The sequence below is a fragment of the Saccostrea echinata genome, unplaced genomic scaffold, assembly GCF_033153115.1.
Source record: "Saccostrea echinata isolate AGI-Se365-2 ecotype Australia unplaced genomic scaffold, CSIRO_AGI_Sech_v1 ptg000016l, whole genome shotgun sequence".
NCBI classification, from domain to species: domain Eukaryota; kingdom Metazoa; phylum Mollusca; class Bivalvia; order Ostreida; family Ostreidae; genus Saccostrea; species Saccostrea echinata.
Window position 1 is genome coordinate 23,316,785 of NW_026889765.1, and position 21,698 is coordinate 23,338,482.

Here is a 21,698-nt window from a genome sequence, read left to right on the forward strand (position 1 = left end):
CAATCAAAGGACTACGGAAAACAGGGTTATTTTCTCCATGTACGTTTGCCTCATTTTCAATTCACCAAGTCTCATTTGTGCTGATAACTATCTATTGTTGAATTCGCCCACTGATGCCAAGGGAAAAAATAAAATGATGGGAAAATTATCCTGTATAATTATATCAATATAAGCCAATTTTTTTAATACTTAGAAATGAACAAACCAGGAAAATTTTGCCCCGTGTTATTTTCGCCCTTGTCACAAGTGTGCAAATTTAAAACTGGGTGAATTCAAAGTAAAAATTATCTCTTAAACACAGTTGTGTCTTGTGAATTTAAAATGACACAATTGTTTGCAAGTGTAAAAGGGCGAAAATGACCTTGTATATAGTATCATCAATTAAAAATCAACGCAGTGGTCTTGCTCAATTACTTATTGCTCTGATCATTCATAACATTGTACAAATTGTTACTATTGGGATTGGCAGGGATATTTATTTTCAGTAGTTAATTTCCTTTGAATTGGAGAATTGAGTGAAAATGTGAACTAATATGAACTTCTATGAAATATTAGGTAAATAAGCTCAGAAATTAATAATAATCATTACTTGGTAGTGCAATAACCTTGAACCCTTCCTGTGGATTTTGTTATGAAAAAATTGGAACATCTTCAGTATGAAATAGCAAGGTCATCTGACATCAAGCAACAGGAATGGGCTGATATTGGCACATACATCAATGCAATATCAAATGTATAAGGACCTCAAAAGACTTCACCTTTGACCTATGACCTTAAAAGGAAAGTCAATTCACAACCTCATGTAACAAACAAGAATTGTGTGAAGTGAAATCAACAATTCATAGGTTATAGGTAAATCCAACCTGGATTAAAATTATATACACAAACTTTTCTTCTCCAGAAACTTGAAAGAGCATGAATATGAAACGTCTCAATACAACATTTTTATCCAAACGTTGTATATTGCATCTTCAAAATGCATTTTTTCGCACTGACTTTGCAGAGCATGTTTTGTAGTTTTGTTTTCTTTCAAAAGTATTATTAAATTAAAATTGGAAAATGAAACTGAAAGATATAAGGTTAAAATGAAAATTTTTATTTAGAATATTCATGTACACATGCAGGCATAAACATGATGAAAAGATTTTGTAAGGAAAGGTTGTAATGGTTAAAAAATTTTGATTTTCACTTTCCCATAATACAAAACATTTAGGGAGCCAACCCTTGTTTTACAAAATGGAATTCAGTATCAGGGATAATATAAAGACATATATCACAATAATGTTTGTGCATTAAAGACATATAAAAAATTCAATACATTTTTGCTTTAATACTAAATGAACAACAGAAATACTGAAATCTAAATCATTCATAAAGTGTTCATTTAACATGTGCAAATAGAAATCAACAAAAAAATTAACAGAGTGCGGTAGTGTGTGTGTAACAGAAAATTTGCGAGTGTGAAATGAATGTTTTATCGTGCATTGTATGACATTACAATCAAACATTTCTGGTCTATTTCATGTCACTTATCAACAAAATACAATAGAAAGTATACAGACAAGAAAATAATGAAATAAATAGCTACAATATTATTCAAATATCACAGTCACAACTTTGTCAGTACAGAGTACATTTAGTAACATCTTTAAGTTTTGTAATTTTAAGAGTCCAGACTATAGTAATACACTGTAATTAAATCTTTCTCTGATCCAAAACCTGTCAAATCCACTGGTATAAGTTATACAGTTTTATAAAATTTAAGTCACACATACACATGTATACTCTGTCTTTGATCACATAGGCCTTTTCAGATTCAGATATATAAAAGTGACATACATGTAACATATGAGACATGGAAGTCCTCTGTCCTATAAATGGGCTAGTAACCAAATTGCACTTCTAAGATATCACAGAAATTCCCCCTGCGGCTGGGTGGAATGACCCTGTTCATCCATTAACCACTGAACACAGGAACTTGGTACACTAATGAGGAATTCCCCATCACCTTTTGACATTGTACTTGCGGAGTGTGGCCTCTGTACCTATTTTTAGCTGTTCTATGTGCGAGTCGATAAGTCTCTCTAGCTCTCTTGCTCTTTGATTTTCTGCTGCTAAAAATCTCTCTGACACAGAATTCCTAGAATTTGAGTCCTGAAAAGTAAGAAGAAAGAACTCACCAAACGGCTGCAATAATATTTAAGAAATCAAACATTCACCTGCCTAAATCAATATTTTCATTTGAAAGCAAGTTAAGACATAGCAACCCTCCTTTAAAATTTGTTGTATTTGACCAGTTTTATCAGAATGTTATAGGATTCATGTTTGCTATATATTCTTACAAATATTTAAGGTATGTCACTTGTGAAATTTGTTATATCAAGGATTTTTTGAGAAGTATATTTTGGATAAGTACTCATATAGTATGACTCAAAATCGCAGAGAAAATGGGGGGTCAGTGTGCATCTAACTGAGCTACGGTACAATTAAGTTGACCTTTTTGCACTTAAATTGTAACTCTTTGGTTAATCACTTTAACCGTTATCATATTTTATAAGATGTAACCATGGCAATAAACATAATCTTATTTTACGTAAAATAGTTTAAATAATATTTATCATTGAACAAATCATGAAAATTAATTCGCCTAAATTATTGTGTGACCTTTTTGCACTAAAAAAGTCTCATATTTGGGGTATTAAAAGTCTAAATAGGCAATAGAATATTTTCTTGTATCAAACTTTTTACGACTTAAGTGCTGATCTGTCAAAAGTATCGAGTAGTTTAAAATAATGAAAGAAAAAGTTGGGGTCAGTGATGTAAATTTTGAAATATTGGTCAAAATATGCGATTTTCAGGCAAAACACTATGTAAATTTTATCTCGACTTCCTTAATATATCTTCATTTCTTGGCAATGTTTGTTGAGCAAAGGTGTAAATTTTGTTATTAAAATATAAATTGAGACCTATATTTAATATTCCAGGCATATCATAACGGAAAATATTCTCTGAGTAAAAGTATGTGAGGCTAAAGTTCCAAGATATTAAATCTAATAAATGTGTAGATTTGCAGAATTTTCTGCTAAATATCCTTCCGCCACAAGAAATAGTCCCTTATAAATCTTGCTTCTTTGTGAATTTTTGAGCAGTTTTTTAATTGAATGTTGAACATTTTACATTGTTTAATTTAAATATGTAATAAAGATTGAATTGAAATAAATAGTTTTTAAGTAAGAGGTTCTGACTGAAATTTTCTAAAATGCTGACGAGTGACATACCTTAAGCACGTTTTTGAAACCCAATGCCCATTACAAAGTCCAGTTGATATTTGAACTTCAAATCAAGCAAGATCTTCATCTAACACAAAACTTTGTCCTACTGTTTGGCCACAGGCTATCTTACATCTTTAAATGTTCAAAAGTTGTGGTCGGACAGACCATTATATTTCAAAAATCTTTGAACTTTGGGCATACATCCAGGAAGAATTTTCTTTTAAGCTTAAAAATGCCTAAAGGTATTTGAAAAATCCATTCTTTTGATGTATATATCTTCTACCTCTACATTGCCAAAGTCATCATTGAGTGCGTAGTCATTAACACTCTCCGAGATGGACATAGCTTGACTGCTAAGGACGGTCTCAAAACTGTTGTCTGCCTCATGGTGGACCTCTCCATCACCGTTAGCCCGAGTCCCTCCGATCTCGACATCGTAATGGTCAATACCGCTCACAGGCTGACCTGAATGTGGCAAACAGATGCTCTAAATAATCTCTATACACAAAGACTGCCAAAAATTTGTAAATGCTTTACTCTCTGAGCATGAGATGACAACGTTCTTATATGAAGGTCTACTGTAGAATTGTCATTGTTCATGGGGTGGGGGAGTTCAATATTCATGGAATTTGAGGGTCAACTTTACCCATGAATTTACAGCAGCGAGCCCCATGATTAATAACTTTGTCAACATATCAGTTCTTTGAATCTTTTGTACATGCAAGTTGCCCATGAAATTACGTCCTCTTGAAGCAATAAATTTTTAATACCCATGAACACCGATCCCCCCACAAATTAAAATGATTCCCAGTATCCTCTTTTACTACCATACTTTTTAATATACTGTGAAATTATCATTGCTTGTGGGGGATCAATGTTTCTTGGATTTCATGGGAAATCCTTACCTACGAATTTACATCCCCACGAAACATTGAAACACACATGCATTGAGCACAGTAGAGCTATCTATCTTGATAAAACCTACAATTTACCCACAAAATTACATCACCACGAACCAGTAAAATTTTTGTTACCCATGAACGTTGACCCCCATGAACAATGATGATTCCACAGCATATTATTTTTCAAATGCAGTGACAATTGTGGGTTTAATTTTCTTCTAGTGTTAATCTCAGTACAACATACAAGCAAGAATTCCTAACGTACTGTAGTTACTATTCCTCTCCATGTCTAGCTGTTCCTCCAGGCGAGCTTTCTGACTGCGTAAGTAGCTAATCTCCTCCTCGTATCGCTGTACGGTGGAGTCGAGTCTCTCCTGGACAGCACGTAACTTCCTTTGGGAGTCTTCCTCTAATCTCTGCAGTCTCCTGTCAAAAAAATATTATATCATCAATTAATGTATAAAATTTACAAGTTTATTGCATGTGCTAGAAATTAAAAAAATCCTTTTAGATTCATAGAGGAGTGCATTTAAAATGATGAATCCATTTGAAAAAAATTGGAATGAATTGTCATAAATGGCATAAACATCCCTCTGAACTTAACTGCAAAAGGATCATATGCTCTTGGCTTTATCCCAAATATAGCAGTGTGAGTTTATGAAACACAATGCTTCAGTGAGGTTATCCTACAATAGCATACTGACCTACAGTTTAACCTCTGACCTATAACCTGACATTTGAAAGCTACAATTTGTTGTGTTTGTTTCAGAATCTGCTTGCTTTCTGTTTTGCTCTGATATTTGCTGCAATCGCCAAAAAAAAGATGTGTTTCTATGCTGACCTATCATCCCTTATACCTGATACTCCGTGCCAACATTTCCGAGTCCCTCAGAGCCAGGCATAACTCACCTATCATCCTTAGACCTGATGCTCTGTGTGGACATTTCCGAGTCCATTAGTGCCAGGTGTAACTCACCTATCATCTTTAGATCTGATACTCTGTGCGGACATTTCCGAGTCCCTTAGAGCCAGGCGTAACTGCTCCTCAAACTTCTCCTCCATCTCGTTCATTTCCTCCCTCAGACAGGCTAAGTCATCCCTCAACTGACGATTTTCTTGCTGCAACAGTCAAACATGTGGGTCAGTAATTATAACGGAGTAAACATGTGCAATTGAGAAATTAAGCATTTTCAAATTACATGTATGTAATTTTTTTTCGCATTTTTAATTCTAGTTACTAGTATTTATGAATCTTGATTATTAATGCCTGCAGTTCTTTGTAGCAATCTACTCAGAATTCATGACATACTGTACAGTGAATGGAAATATGTACTCTGCATAAAAATTTGGTTCATAAAATTTTGAAAAGTGAAACTAAGAGGAACAAAGACACTAAAGGTATGAAAATGAAAGTAGGAAAATAAGTGAGGGGTAAAGGATGAAAAAAATATTAAAGAAATGGAGAATTAATATGTAACAAACCAAACTTAATTAATAAAATATTAAATATAAAATCCCACACATTTTTCATTTAATACACCATGAATCAATTATTAAATAGTTAAATATTTTTTACCTCTGCTCTGAAAATGCCACGATTTTGTACATTGTACAGTAAATGAACACACATTGTTTGTTATATCATACATTGTATCCTCTCCCCCTCAAGTTTACCTCCAATTTCATGATGGTTGTGGTGTACGCATTTTGTACTGCTGTAAGATGATCCTGAACTTTGTCAAAATCGGAATCATTTTTGGCTTGTTGTAATATCGTCTGACGCAAGTGACGGTTTTCTAGTCTGAGTGCTTCAATCTGTGCATTTGCAACCTAGTTAAGGGGAACAAAGTTCAAACAACAAACAGAGTTAGGAGCAGTGAAAAAAACAGCAACAAGTTAGAAAGTTAGTGTCAGGGTAGCAGGCCATGTTGGAGGAGGGAATGATGATGATGATGATGAAGTGGTTGAAAAATGTGAAAAACATGTGGAGTGCTTCTAGGTCAAAGTTGAGCCGTGACATTTTGTTTTCTAGCATAGAGCAGATAATTAAAATTTGGAATTCACATCAAAGTTCATATTTATTTTTTTACAAGCTCACAATGAACATCAATCATTGAGACTCAGGAGCATTCAATGAATGTAATAAGAGTACTGAGAACAGAATCTACTCTTCTGAAATCTCGCTTGGAATTTCTTTCAATTCTAAGTGAGAAAAAGATATCTGCAAATCATAGGAATGCTATGGAAACTTAAAAACATGAGTGCTAGTGATGAAAAAAATGTGTGGGTGCATGATTGCAATGAGTAATAGCAAATAGTGTACATCTTTTTGTACAGACCTGTAGCTCTGCCTGTCTTCTGTCGAGAGCCTCAACCTCATTCCGTAACTGAGCCTCAACATGGCTGGATTCCTCACTTAAATCTGCCATTGTTTTGGTGCGATCATGCAGGTCTTTGGTTAAGCGTGAAATCTCTGTCTTCAGACCTTGAACTTCTGGTTCATACGCATCTTTCTGGGTGAGCTGTAGCTCTCTTAATTTACTGACTTCTGCTCTCAGTCTTTTCACTTCACCATTCTCTAACTTTGTCAACTCAGTTTTCTGTAATATGAATAAAATATTTCATAAAATTATCAGGTAGATGTCTTGCAGTTTCACAATTTTGAAAACATGAATTAATGTTTAAATCTTAACAATTTTGACATTTTTGTAAACAAAATTATTAAAGCAAGACCAAAAGGAGCATATAGAACAATGATAAGGTTTCAGCACATCAAGACTTCATTATCATTATAATCTTCGTCAATCTTTCTTATACATTTACATACAATCTCCAAAGCTATTTGGCACTGCAGTAACACAGAAATTGATAACTTTCAGTCATGGTTGACCTGTCTCACCTTTTGTTCCAGTTGATCGGTCAGCCTCTCGCAGTCCTCCACGGCTCGCTGGAGATGTGACTGTAAACTGGACAACTCCTCCTTCATTTCCTTCTCATGTTTTCTGCACATCCTACAAAACACACACAACATTCTCATTTATTATTATTTTTGACCAATCATCTTCATAGATCTTTTTTTTTGTTTATTCTAATATGAATTTCCTTATTAGACTATTCTCATGTCTGAACATCTAACAGTAAGCTGTATATTCTAGTGACTATCAAGAGTTATTGCCCTTTGACTACCTGGCCTCCTCTTTAGCGTCCTCCAATGATTCCCTCATCAATCGAATCTGATCGCTCTCCTCCTTCTGTCTTATATCACTCAAAGACCTGCAGAAATTTTTTTTAAAAATATCATCTCATCATCTAGATCTACAATGTAGTTCTAACTTCTAGTTTACTTTCATATCCCTGGCATGCAGACTCAAAATCACAAAATATTTTTAAGACTTCTTCACAGACATTTAGAGGGAGATAACTCACTTTATGATCTCGTCTTTTTCTGCCAGCGTTTGCTCCATCTTTGTCATACTTTCACTGTGGATCCCTTTGTCCTCATCTAATGCCCTCAGCAGGTCCTCTTTTGCCCTCAATTCACTCTCCAGCTCAGCTTTCTCCTCTTCATAGTTCTATATAAAGACAACCTCTTTGAAGGTACCATGTACGATATTTTGAAATTGTGTCTCTATTGATATCTTGATACAGAAAAAAGTATTTGAAATTGTGCCTCTATGGAGGTTTCTGTACAATACTGTAAACATATTACATTTAGCTCTGTATTCTTTTTAGCGCCTTTGGCGGAAAGAAACGACCGCTAATTCATGTACAACGCTAAATGTCTTGCACATATATACCAGTACATAAATAAGAACGTTAAGAAATGCGCTAAATCAAATCTACCCTAATTTGTACAAAATAAAAAATTTTCGCCAAATATCGTACAAGCTAAAATAACACATTTACAGTATTTCAAAATGTGATTTGAAATTATCAAAATGTCATTTACAAACATCATATGTCATAGTGCCTACAAATTTGTAAAATAAATATCCCCCATCCTGATATATTCAACCTAGTGACCTACTCTGATTGAGTCGTTGGCCTTCTTCAGGTCATTGAGAAGCTTTTCGTTGTCATCCATTGCTTTTTTGTGTGCCGTCATGGCGTCATCCAGCGAGGATTTTAACTTTTCCACCTTAGTCTCCTGTGGAAAAAAAGCAAAGAATTCACAAATTGAAAGTCAAACAATATCTAGAGAAGAAACTAGCTATTGAATAGTTCACTTATATTTTGTTTCAATACTTGTATGTTTTTTAAAATGAGAGAAGAGGAACTAAACAGCTATATAAACACAAAGCCAGATACACCTCTTGTGAATTTCATGTGAAAAAGAGTTTCACTTGAAAATCACACAAGACACATTTTCTGTGTACAAAATCTACTAACAGAGTAAACCTAGACAGCTATAGATGATAGAAGAGAAAATGTACATTAATTATCAATGAGAGTGGTTTGATGCTATTAATACACTGCACACCTTTAGATGTAGACTAGTATACATATATACCTGTGATGTTAGTGTATCATTAGTCCGCTCTAACTGTCCCTCTAACTGAGTTATCTGATTTTTGAGACTCAACTCAGTGGAGTCGAGCATCTGTTTTCTGCGATCGAGTTGAGATTGGTACGTTTGCGACTGGCTCTGTGAAGATGAGAGGGTGAGTGATAAATTTATGGTCGTGAACTTAGTTCTCAATCGTGCATTACATGAGGTGCTTACAGATTAATTATATTAATGTGCATGCCTTATACGTGTATATTATTCAGTGATATGCTTTTCATTATTTTTGCTAGAGTATGAAATGATGAGGAGCTTTTTTTTTTTTTTAATTAGACTTTTCTCATTACATTATTGAAGCAGATTTAATATTTTCCATCTAAATATGAAGAAAGTATGGCTGAACTTTACAGTGTTGGAATTTTATTCCAATATGTCTTGGATAAGTTAAATCTATTCTTAACTTAATCTTTAAAAAAATTACTGTACATAAATGCATTCAAAGGCCTAAATATTTATGAGACAGTACATATTGATACATGCAATAACTGACTATTCTAAGCAACTGAAAATTGAGTAAGTAAATGAATAGATGAGACACTCTGAATGCCATTGTGTAAAGAGATAATGGCATTACCTGAATGAATTCACATTTCTCTGTCAGGGCTTTCCTCTGGGACTCCAGTGCCTCAATCTGCTTCTGAAATGTCCTTCTTTGTAACTCCCAATCCTTGGCTTTCTGTCTATATTCCTATGTAATATAATGTCAAAGTCTGTTAGCTTTACCTTCAAGTGTACTCTGAATGAGCAAGGAATATCAATGTTTAAACAAGTTAGTTTTTTTCTTTAAATCACATTGGCAACTGTAATCTTATCTACTTTCAGATTTGTTTCTTTGCCCTTTCCAACTAGTGGGTATTGATTAAATATACATTTTTCCTTATCATTTACACTTCTCAGAGGAAAAAAAAACATGCAACTTAAAACTTTTGTTGGCATTACAAATTCAGACATGTTTCCTTTAGTCACAGTTTTACCTCTCACAGGTCCCTATTAATATGGTGGCCAGAGGTATGAAATAACTTGATTTTATTGTGCCTATATTCCCATACTTATCTGTTACATTTGGACATTTATTTCATGGGTAGGTATATTGTTGTGTAGTTGTCCTATATTACTATACTGTAAACTTTGTGTAACTTGAGATATCTCAATGTCTCTGTATTAACCAGTATATGTGTTGTTGAAATGTCCTATCTCACTATTACTGTCCTGTATCTCAATGTGACTTGAGATATATCAGTGTCTCTGTACTTACCAGCATCTTGTTGTTGAGTCATCCTATCTTGCTATTACTGTCCTGTATCTCAGTGTGACTTGTGATATCTCAGTGTCTCTGTATACTTACCAGTATTTTGTTGTTGAGTCGTCCTATCTCGCTATTACTGTCCTGTATCTCATTGTGACTTCAGATATCTCAATGTCTCTGTACTTACCAGTATCTTGTTGTTGAGTCGTCCTATCTCGCTATTACTATCCTGTAAATCAGTGTGACTTTTGTCTTTATCTCGCTGATGGTCCTTTATCTGTTTCACGTGTTTCTTACTCAGTCTCTCGTAATCTCTCTTTACTTTCTGAACCTAAAAAGAAAGATTTATTAATAACTTTAATGTGGTTCATTTAATTTCATTTATCTTGGTAATGCTGCATCACACCTGACAGATTTAGCATTTGGTACTGTTTGTTTTTTTACTCAATTTGTTAGAAATTAAAAAAAATTAGCATTTCTTATTTGTTAATGAAAATTACTTTCAATTAATGAAGAAATAGGGTTTTACAATAAAAACTGTACTCATATGACCTTGACCTTGCATAAAATGTCTCCCTTTATGTTAAAGTTCCAGAGTTGCAAACACACAGAGAGAATATACATGTAACATTATGTCCCCTTTTCTTCAATTTGGTGACATAAAAAAATGAAGTAAAGAAACTTAAATATTTATAGGCAGTAAAAAGAAAAGACAAGAGGCCCAGGGGCCACATCGCTCACCTGAGCACTATGGCTAAGAAAAAGCAGGATTCACTTCAGTCTTGAAAGGTTAAAAAGTTTAAATATAAAAGTGGTTTGGGGGGAGGGGGGGTGTCATGAATTGAACAAATTTGAATCTACATTATCTGAGGATGCTTCCATTTAAATATGACCAATCGTGGCTTTGCTGTTCTTGAGTAGAAGATTTTTAAAGATTTAACCTATGTATTCCTATGCAAAACTTTGATCGCCCATTGTGGCCCCACCCGACCCCCAGGGCTCATGTTTGAACGAACTTGAATGTACACTATCTAAGAATGCTTCCATATAAATATGACCAATCATGGCTTTGCTGTTCTTAAGAAATAGTTTTTTTTAAAGATTTTTACTATGTGTTCCTATGTAAAACTTTGATCGCCCATTGTGGCCCCACCCTACCCCCGGGGGTCATGATTCAAACAAATTTGAATGTACACTATCTGAGGATGCTTCCATATAAATATGACCAATCATGGCTTTGCTGTTCTTGAGAAGAAGATTTTTAAAGATTTTTCTTATATATTCCTATGTAAAACTTTGATCACCCATTGTGGCCCAACCCTACCCCCGGGGGTCATGATTTGAACAAACTTGAATGTACACTATCTAAGAATGCTTCCATATAAATATGACCAATCATGGCTTTGCTGTTCTTAAGAAATAGCTTTTTTCAAAGATTTTTACTATGTGTTCCTATGTAAAACTTTGATCGCCCATTGTGGCCCCACCCTACCCCTGGGGTCATGATTTGAAAAAAATTTGAATGTACACTATCTGAGGATGCTTCCATGTAAATATGACCAATCATGGCTTTGCTGTTCTTGAGAAGAAGATTTTTAAAGATTTCTACTATGTGTTCCTATGTAAAACTTTGATCGCCCATTGTGGCCCCACCCGACCCCGGGGGTCATGAATTGAACAAATTTGAATCTACACTACCTGAGGATGCTACCATATAAATAAGACCAATTATGGCTTTGCTGTTCTTGGGAAGAAGATTTTTAAAGATTTTTCCTATATATTTCTACGTAAAACTTTGATCCTCCATTGTAGCCCCACCCGACCCCCGGGGGTCATGATTTGTACAAACTTGAATATACACTACCTGAGGATGCTTCCATGTAAATATGACCAATTATGGCTTAGCTGTTCTTGAGAAGAAGATTTTTAAAGATTTTCCCTATATATTCCTATGCAAAACTTTGATCGCCCATTGTGGCCCCACCCGACCCCTGGGGGTCATGATTTGAACAAACTTGAATCTACACTACCTGAGGATGCTTCCACATAAGTTTCATATTTTCAAGCACAGTGGTTCTTGAGAAGAAGATTTTTTAATGATGCCATTAATTTTTCACGAATTCCTAATTATCTCCCCTTGGAAGAAGACGTGGCCCTTCATTTGAATAAACTTGAATCCCCTTTACACAAGGATACTTTGTGGCAAGTTTGGTTGAAATTGGCCCAGTGGTTCTGGAGAAGAAGATGAAAATGTGAAAAGTTTACGACGACGCCAACTATGACGACGACAGACAACGGACAAATTTTGATCAGAAAAGCTCACTTGAGCCTTTGGCTCAGGTGAGCTAAAAAACCAAAACAAGGCCTACCTCATTTTTGAGATTGGTCAGTTGCTGTTCGTAACAAGTGACCAGTTCTCTGTGAGATTTCTCCATTGTCTCAACCTGAAGTCGCAAATGACCAATCTGCAAAACAAAAGAAAATTAAACTTAATTTTCATGTACATACCAGGTATTAATGAATAAATTTTTATAAAGTTTAAGTAAATAAGATTGTAGACTATGTTGTTTTTACGATTAACACTAAATACATTTCATATTTATGCATGCTAAAAAACCAAGACAATTTTTTTCTATCCTGAATACAGACACTTTTTTTGTTTGGTTAAAGGTTTAAAAAGCTCAAAGACAGGTACCAAGTTGCACTTCATTCTCAAAGACAATAAACATGCAATAAATATACTGGTAAGTATAATATATCGTAAAATTATCCCTGCATCATAAGCCTCCTACCCACCCACTCAGGTAACTCAAACATTAACTTGACGGCAAAAAGTATCCTCTTAAAAATAGGAAAAGAAAATTCAAAATACCTTTTCAGTCTTTGTGAGACCTTTATTTATGAAGGTCACGTGCAGTCTGTACTTAATTCCCCTAATTAAATCCACTCAATGATTTTTTGGCTTTGTTTGCCCCGACATTGTAAACCGATTAGCCAATGACTGCATTAAAGTTTATGAAGATGTCAATTAATTCCTGATTAGAATTAATTTAATTTGAACATGTTGAAAATATTTAAAATGTGCACAAAGCAGAGATGTGCAGTTCATAATGATTTTTTTTAAAATTTTGAAATATGCTTAAAAAGAAAAAACTGGAGAAAGGAATTAGATATTGTTTGTATTCTACAGACATTTCAATGTATACAGTTTAAGTCATCTTTTGGAGTCATTTTTAAAACTGCAATGGGTCTTTTTTTTTTATATCGATCTCCTTAATATGTGATTCAGGGCATATAGTTTTTTAATTATATGTTTTAGTAGGATGGATTTTGATTTAATTTTAATTTTAATTTAATTGAAATAATTGGAAAACTCCTTAGCCACACTGGCAATCAAATAAAAGGGGGGGGGGGACTTGGGCAGGACACTTGAGATGACTTTTTGGACATCAGGAACTATTTGGAGAGGGTTGTGCTGTCTGGGATATACATAGTCCATACATACCCAGTAATCAGGTACCAACCCAAACCATTATTGATAAAGCAGATAAAAATTAGAACACAAGACACATACAATGTACTCTAGTGTTTCAAAAATCACATCCCTATGAGTATAGAAATTCTCAAGAGATTATTTTCAAAAAAAAGAAAAAACAGTTGATTCTCACCAAAGGAAAAGGTATTATCTGAAATATTCATCAATAATCATTTGACTAGAGGCTTATCAGATAAACAACCCAAGATGTGTCAAGCATGGATTAAACCTGGGCTCTGTATTTCTGAACTAATTGCAATGGGCGATAGACTTATTTGTCAGCAAGATTACTCAGATTTACACAAAAGAACTTTAAATATGGAACGCTTCCAACAAAGTCCTTCAAATATTTAAAACCTGCTGACAATTTTGTCAAATGGCAAATCTGAGTTCAAAATTATAAATAAAAAAATATTTCAAATATTTAAATAAGCATTGTTTTAGTCCTCTGTAAAACTTTTCGAGTTCATTTTCTCACTTAATTACTACTATAAAACGTGGAAGATTTAACAAAGTAAAATTTTGCAATTTCTATGCAACAAAGTGTTCACAAGGGGGTTATTTTTGCTGAAGTTAAAAATTATATTTAAGTTTATTGTTGTATTGTACAGTAGCTTTTTTGAATCTTCACATGGCAAAAGATTTTTCAAAACTTTACTCATCGCAAAATTTGCTAAAATTTTCCCCACAAAAATTCGCTAAAATTTTCCCCATACAAACATTTTCATGTTTACAGAATCACCCAACAAGAAGGAAAATAGTTTTTCTGTTAAATGTCATTCAAACATTCAAATACAGTATTATGATGTCACAATCGCTTGCTATATGAACAACAACCCCCCACCGCTTCCTTGCACAGATGTCCTTGTACAGACAAATAGTAGAGATGTCCACACAAACTGGTGTTACTTAGAAACATTTCAAGACATTTCTCAAACTAAGTTGAGGAAATAAACCCTAGCAATTTTCCAATTAATGAATAACTAAATGGAAAAGTTAAAGGAAATTTTAGATATAAGATTGGCACAGTCAAACCTCATTATCTCGAACTCAGAATATCCAAGGATTAATCATAATCTTTATTGTGATTAATCATTTTTATGAAAAGTTATTTACGAACTAATCTTCTGAACAAAATCATTCATCCTGTGTTAATTAGGTACCTATATAACCATGCTGACAAATCCTACCTCTTTATGCTTTTGCTCAATGGTGGACTTCTGTAGCAGACTTTCCTTGTCCTTGAGCTCCATTTTACTCTGAAGGCTCGTAATTTGGTGTTCCCAATCTTTCTTTTTAGTGGCCATCATGATGTCGATCTGTTTCATCAACTCCTGAAGCTCGGCCTCGCAGCTTGCTGTCAACACTCCTTTAGGTAACCTACAATATCAGTCCTCTATGGCTTTAGTTTATACATGTATCAATCCTTTCTGGCTAAAGTTTTAAAGTGATTTAGTACATGTATTGTGGCCATGAAAATTCAATATAAGCTCCAGACTGATCTGATTTTTCATTCATTGTTCACAATAAGTAAAACCAATATTGTCATTTTTACAAGCTATTAAATTCGAAATTTTTTTCAAAGGTTTACCAATATTTAAAGTGTCATTTTTATGCCATAAGAACCTCCCCACAGAGCTGCATTAAGGTAATGTATATCTTATTTTTAAACCAAAATGACAAAAGTAATGAAAAAGAATCAATCACAGATCAATCAATTAATCAAGTATATTGATCATAGTATTCACTTACTCTGCTTCAGTGAAATAGACACAGGCACCCCCGGGGTACCACTCTGTACAACTCTTGTATGTGTACATTTATACACCCTCAAACTCTCAGATCCCAATACACACACAGGAACATACTGACACCCTGCGACTTCAGTCTGATTTTGAGGCTAAGTGATCTACCCGTAAATACCTCCGAGCTAATTAAACGACTCGTATGAATTGATTGATTCATTAAAATACAGGAGGACTAGCTGTAACTGATAATTTAGAAGACCTCACCTTTTATTCATTGCGTATTTAAACAGTTCTTCCATACTCCGCTGACAAGAGATAAAAATCACAAACTCTGACAGTTTCTACAGCTAAGACATGTCAAGTCAGATCTCAGGAAAAATCCATAATTCTGTGTCCTATCAAAGATCCTCTTTTAAAAGCACTAAGACAAATCCAATTTATTCTTCCAAAGAACTGAGCCAGTTTGAAATGTTAGGAGACAATTGATTTTTCTTGTAGATAGAAATCAGTAAGAGTGAAAATCAATACGTCATTAAAATTCAGCTTTTAATGACCAAAGATCAAACACTGATCATACAGTTTTCTTTTTTATTTTTGAAAAGAGAAATGGTAAAATGGTACACTAGGTAGAGATGTATGGAGAACTGTCAAAAATACCAAATGTGCACTAGCTATAAAACCTCAACTATGATTTCAGAAGTTGATCTTACAAACATGATAAAAGCTAGCAGGTACAACACATTTCTTATCTTTTATTACAATAAAAGAGGTAAGTGCTAAAGTGCTCTCTCTCTCTCCCCCCTCTCTCTAAAATACCTTAAACTGTGACATTATTTACAAGTAAGTGTGAAAAATCATGTGCAAACCAAAATAATTCTAACCCTCAAAATAGCTAATCTTAGCCACTATTGTATAGCATTTTTTCTGTTCACAAACTGTGCTAAGCACTCAAACAGCAGACAGCAATGTGCTACCTATGGCCTAAATGAAATCGGCACTCTGCACTATTATATTACCCTTGACCTCAACACACAAGGTTATGTGCTAAGAAAATTTTGTGTATGCATGTTTTTTTTTAGCAGTATCACACCAATCTTTTTGAGTACTCACTCGTCTTTCTCAGTCATTTTATAAAAAAAATTACATCTTGGTGGAAATTATGCTACAAAAGATTTCTCTAAATTTACCAATCACACTATGCTACAAAACATGTTCATATTATGGCATATATAATCTGTACACCTGAAAGTGATACCTTTGTCAACCTACTAACCCCATTAAAGAAGAATTAGAAACAATCAATTTCAAAATCTTAAATGAACCTTGAAATGTCATGATGTTCTTAATTAATTCTCATTAAAATATGTGTAATGTTAGATGTATTACCGTGGAATAAGTAGCTTAATTATTGGACTGCTTAATGAATAATCTTAATCATCTTACATTACAAAAAAAATATCTTGACTATAAATGCAAAGGAACGTGTACTTTGCACTTACAATTTATCTAGTTTGGTAAAAATATAACATGTACAAAAATCAAATAATATTTGAATGTTAGTTCATTTCACAATAAACATGCTTTAGTAAGTCCAGAAAATTATCACAATTATGACTTAACATCAGGATTTCCTGATATGTACAAAACAAGAGGCCCATGGGCCACATCGCTCACCTGAGTAACTTTGGCCATGCTGTTCTTTACCAGATTTCCCCCCTTTTAATATACCTATTGTGGCCCCGCCCTACCCCCGGGGGTCAAAATTTGAACAATTTAGAATCTACACTACCCCAGGATGCTTCCAAATATGTTTCAGCTTTATTGGTCCAGTGGTTCTTGAAAGAAGATTTTTAAAGATTTTTCTTATGTATTTCAATGTAAAACTTGGATTCCCTATTGTGGCCCCGCCCTACCCCCGGGGGTCATGATTTAAACAATTTATAATCTACACTACCCAAGGTTGCTTCCATATAAGTTTCAGCTTTTCTGGCCCAGTGGTTCTTGAGAAGAAGATTTTTTAAGATTTTTCCTATATATTTCAATGTAAAACTTGGATTCCCTATTGTGGCCCCGCCCTACCCCCGGGGGTCATGATTTGAACAATTTAGATTCTTCACTACCCCAGGATGCTTCCATATAAGTTTCAGCTTTTCTGGCCCAGTGGTTCTTGAGAAGAAGATTTTTAAAGATTTTTCTTATGTATTTCAATGTAAAACTTGGATTCCCTATTGTGGCCCTGCCCTACCCCAGGGGGTCATGATTTGAACAATTTATAATCTACACTACCCCAGGATGCTTCCATATAAATTTCAGCTTTTCTGGTCCTTTGGTTCTTGAGAAGAAGATTTTTAAAGATTTTTCTTATGTATTTCAATGTAAAACTTGGATTCCCTATTGTGGCCCCGCCCTACCCCCGGGGGTCATGATTTTAACAATTTAGAATTTACACTATCCCAGGATGCTTCCACATAAGTTTCAGCTTTTCTGGCCCAGTGGTTCTTGAGAAGAAGATTTTTTAATGACCCCACCCTATTTTTGTCTTTTCTTGATTATCTCCCCTTGTAAGGGGACTTGGCCCTTTATTTTAACAATTTACACTCCCCTTCACCCAAGGATACTTTGTATCAAGTTTGGTTAAAATTGGCCCAGTGGTTCTTGAGAAGAAGTTGAAAATGTGAAAAGTTTACAGACGGACGGACAGACGGACGGACGGACGGACGGACGACGGACAACGGGTGATCAGAAAAGCTCACTTGAGCTTTCAGCTCAGGTGAGCTAATGAGAGACTGAAATGGTATCTTTAACTTGAAACAAAAATAGTGCTCCAGGATCTACTCATGAAACTTTTTAATTAATTCTGTAATTCAACATTTTGTTTTTGTTTTTTAAATTTCTTAGTACGTGTACCTACTAGTAGGTGAACTTGTTACTAAAATATGGCATGAGATATTACTTTATGAGTGTTTTGATTTTGGGGAAATTTGGTTCTCCAGTTGTATACTATTTTGAACTTTCCAATTTTAATTTTCTCAATTCTGTTAATTGGCTAGAACAAGATAAATTGCATGAACATTTCGATATTACTGCAACTTTATCTCGTTTTTGTGGCTCAAAATTCACAAAAATCAGAAAATTACTGAAATAAACTAATTATATACCATACATTTGTACTGATTCAGAAATTAAATTTTTAGTTCAATGTCTAGAATACAAATATTGAAATTTATAATTATCTGCTTCTGACATGAGAAAAAAAATTACATGTATTTGTAGGATTGCACTCAAATCAGTTAAATGACAAAATGAAGGAGCCCCACCTCTGATCTCTCTGTAGATCCACCCACAGGTTTGAGATTCTGTCCATCCTTGTCTCATTGGGAAGGTCAGATTCCACAAGCAGGCTCTTAACTAACTCCCTGTACTCTGTAAAAGTATGTAACGTACTATGTATAGTAAATATAAATTGTATATTAACCCCACCCCATATTCACACAAATCATTAAAAACCTATATACATGTACACCTTGCACTGGGTGTTAATAGCCATGCATTTGAATAAATTTAAGTTATATTGTAGCATAATTATTTGCAATTGGTATTTTTTTTAATAAGCAAAGAGGAGGCTGAATGGAATATTTTTTCTTTCAATTTTCTTGTCCAAAAATTTATGGTGATATGGCAATTGATACCTTAGAATGAAAAAAATAGTTTAAAATATTCCAGGTATATGACAGGGTACAACTAATTGTCAGATCTAAAATGTCCAGTTGAAAATACCTAAGCATGCATCTTAAATCTTACAGAAGTTCTTCTGCCTTATCTTTAAGTATCCGCTAGTCAATATCTTACATATCTATGTACCTATATGAAGTGAGAACATCGATAATTCATAAGGAGCAAACATTGTAGATTCTACACTTACTTGACAATTGACACTGATAAGATTTTACGACAGTTTTACAGAAGCAACCCTCAAACAGTAATCCAATCAAAGAGATTTACAGCTCTCAGCTCTCAATGTCAACAATAAAATTGACAGATTGTCACACACAAAGAACTTGACTTAGAATTCTACCCTCGAATGTTAAACATGCTACAATGTTTAAAGAATATCTTTGCTCAATGAAAAAGACCTTTGTATTTGGGGGAGAAAAAAAAAACATGTCTGGCCAAGTGAATTAAATACCTAACTTCTTTTACAAATTAAATGGAAGATTGAAGGCACAATGCAATTAAAACACAATTTAATTGGTTTAAAGAAAAAACCCATTGTATAGGAACTGCACTTGAATTCAGTGGTGCTAATGAACAAGTCCTTACATTATTGTTACAAATCCTTTACATATACATATAACATGAATATTTAATTTTCAAAACCTTCAAAACCAGAGACACACATTTTTTCTTGACTTGCTTTGTGTTGTAGGGTCTACTAACTTAACAGATGTGTAAACAAGTAAAAAATATTAATTTATTACCAGAGTTCAAAAGATAATGATGAACATGATAAGCATGAGAAATCTAGTCATAACCTGGGCTCCGGTTACAAGCTGAAACTTGGTTCATAAGAGAAGAAATCGTTATATTTCAGAAAAATTTTATTCATAAGCGGAATCTGTTTTTCAGTTTAGGGGCCTTAAATTCATTTGAAGATGTCAAGACAAACCCATGGGAGAAAAAATAAGATAATACGTTAAGCAAGATGAAATCTACACCTAAAAGCAAAATATTGACTGAGGTTTCAATGTCTTCTATCTTTTTATACATATAGTTTTCAGACGTGGAACACACAAGTATCTCACCATAGTGATCAATAAAATCATCAAAGAAAACTTCTGCATGCATTATTATAGGTATTTCTGAATATTAATACACATTTTAATAATTGAAATACATGTATTAATTAAACATTACCTTATGGTCATAGGTCACGTGATAGGGTTATGAGTTAATGTTATCTTTTATAAGAGAGAGTCCACTTCTTACTAGAATCCCGAGTTCAAGGGACATGTAACAAGTTAAACTGTTTAAGAGTTCAAGAAATCCAGTAATAATTAGTGGTGCACATGATGGTAAAGAGCCTCTCTTAATACTTTTATAACAGAAAAGAAAATGTGGCATAACAAATTAGGATGTAAATCCAGGCTACATGAATTTTAAACAACTGCAATTGCAATCGCAATTTCTTGGGCCTTTCTGACAAGTGCAAAAACAACCTCAAATGTGATATGTAGGCATCCATGACACCCCCCTCCCTCTTCAATGATATTACTTAAAATATGCTACAAAAGGGAGAATCAACTCTGTCTATCCAATATTTTAATAAATTGCCGAAGTGACTTCATTTTGTATAAGATTTTTTCATCTGGTGATGTAAATGCATTTGAGGTGTTTTTCCAAGCTTGCTTGAAAGTATTCTCTTTAGAGAAGTGGACAGGCTTTCGCCTACATCCACTTCTCTTCGCATGCCTTCATGTTTTGATTCTGGAAAACGTGTAAATCTCGAACCGGTGACGGTCTACACTTCAACTGACATTTCGTCTAAAATACGGCTGAATGTACGTAATAGACGTGTTATATTAACAATTTTAACATAAATACACACAATTGTCACAAGAAAACTGACCTTTAAGTATTGTTAATCCATTTTCACAAGTTCTCCATCCCGGATTTAAATTATGTGCAAGTAACTCTTGAAGTATTCATAAATCTCTAATTCGGATAAAAATGGAAACTAATTTTACAAAATAATAAAAAAACGAGAGAAATCGTCTACTCTGTTTAAACTAATGAGACAGTATTTCCTCAAGTTTCGTTCAAATTCCTTTGATCTTTGTTTTAAATCTTTTTTCATTTCTCGGGAAAGGTAGAGTTAATACCATTTAAAAATAAAAGAAAATATTTTTTTAGTATTGTCAGTGAGGAAATAATGAAGTATTTTTAAAGCTCAAATTTACATTTAAATTGTATTAAAATAGTAAAAATAAGTATATGTAATAATATTAATTTTATATAATATGCTAAATCAAAAGTGAATTGTCAAAAACTTTTTTTGAACATTAAAATACGTCTTCGCCAATTTCCAAATTATCCGACTTAGAATTTTCAATTTTTTCTAATAAGCTGTGGTAGATAAACATTAGTTTAAATCCGGGACGGAGAACTTGCGAAAATGGATTAACAATACTTAAAGGTCAGCTTTCTTGTGATAATTGTGTGTATTTATGTTAAAATTGTTAATATAACACGTCTATTACGTACATTCAGCCGTATTTTAGACGAAATGTCAGTTGAAGTGTAGACCGTCACCGGTTTGAGATTTACACGTTTTCCAGAATCAAAACATGAAGGCTTGCGAAGAGAAGTGGATGTAGGCGAAAGCCTGTCCACTTCTCTAAAGAGAATAGCTTGAAAGGTCTGAGAAGATGCAG

At 33.9% G+C, this 21,698-nt stretch overlaps 1 protein-coding gene across 3 annotated transcripts; it reads right to left on the minus strand.

Moving 5' to 3' along the window:
- Positions 1 to 1,907: 1,907 nt before the first annotated feature.
- On the minus strand, positions 1,908 to 18,685 carry LOC133188561 (centrosomal protein of 63 kDa-like). Of its 3 annotated transcripts, none has more exons than XM_061324033.1 (16): positions 18,585 to 18,685; positions 14,710 to 14,899; positions 12,354 to 12,449; positions 10,172 to 10,315; positions 9,313 to 9,426; positions 8,685 to 8,819; positions 8,202 to 8,321; positions 7,601 to 7,746; positions 7,361 to 7,447; positions 7,074 to 7,185; positions 6,514 to 6,774; positions 5,849 to 6,004; positions 5,151 to 5,293; positions 4,440 to 4,600; positions 3,556 to 3,737; positions 1,908 to 2,154 (listed from the first exon to the last, which is right to left on the minus strand). In XM_061324033.1, exons 1-16 carry the CDS (start codon positions 18,629 to 18,631, stop codon positions 2,005 to 2,007), a joined length of 2,244 nt encoding a protein of 747 aa, XP_061180017.1. In that variant the 5' UTR covers positions 18,632 to 18,685; the 3' UTR covers positions 1,908 to 2,004. The 3 variants fall into 3 exon arrangements, with proteins under 3 accessions (XP_061180017.1, XP_061180016.1, XP_061180018.1); XM_061324032.1 differs by lacking the exon at positions 18,585 to 18,685 and adding an exon at positions 15,272 to 15,406; XM_061324034.1 differs by lacking the exons at positions 5,849 to 6,004; positions 18,585 to 18,685 and adding an exon at positions 15,272 to 15,407.
- Between the last annotated feature and the right edge of the window lie 3,013 nt (positions 18,686 to 21,698).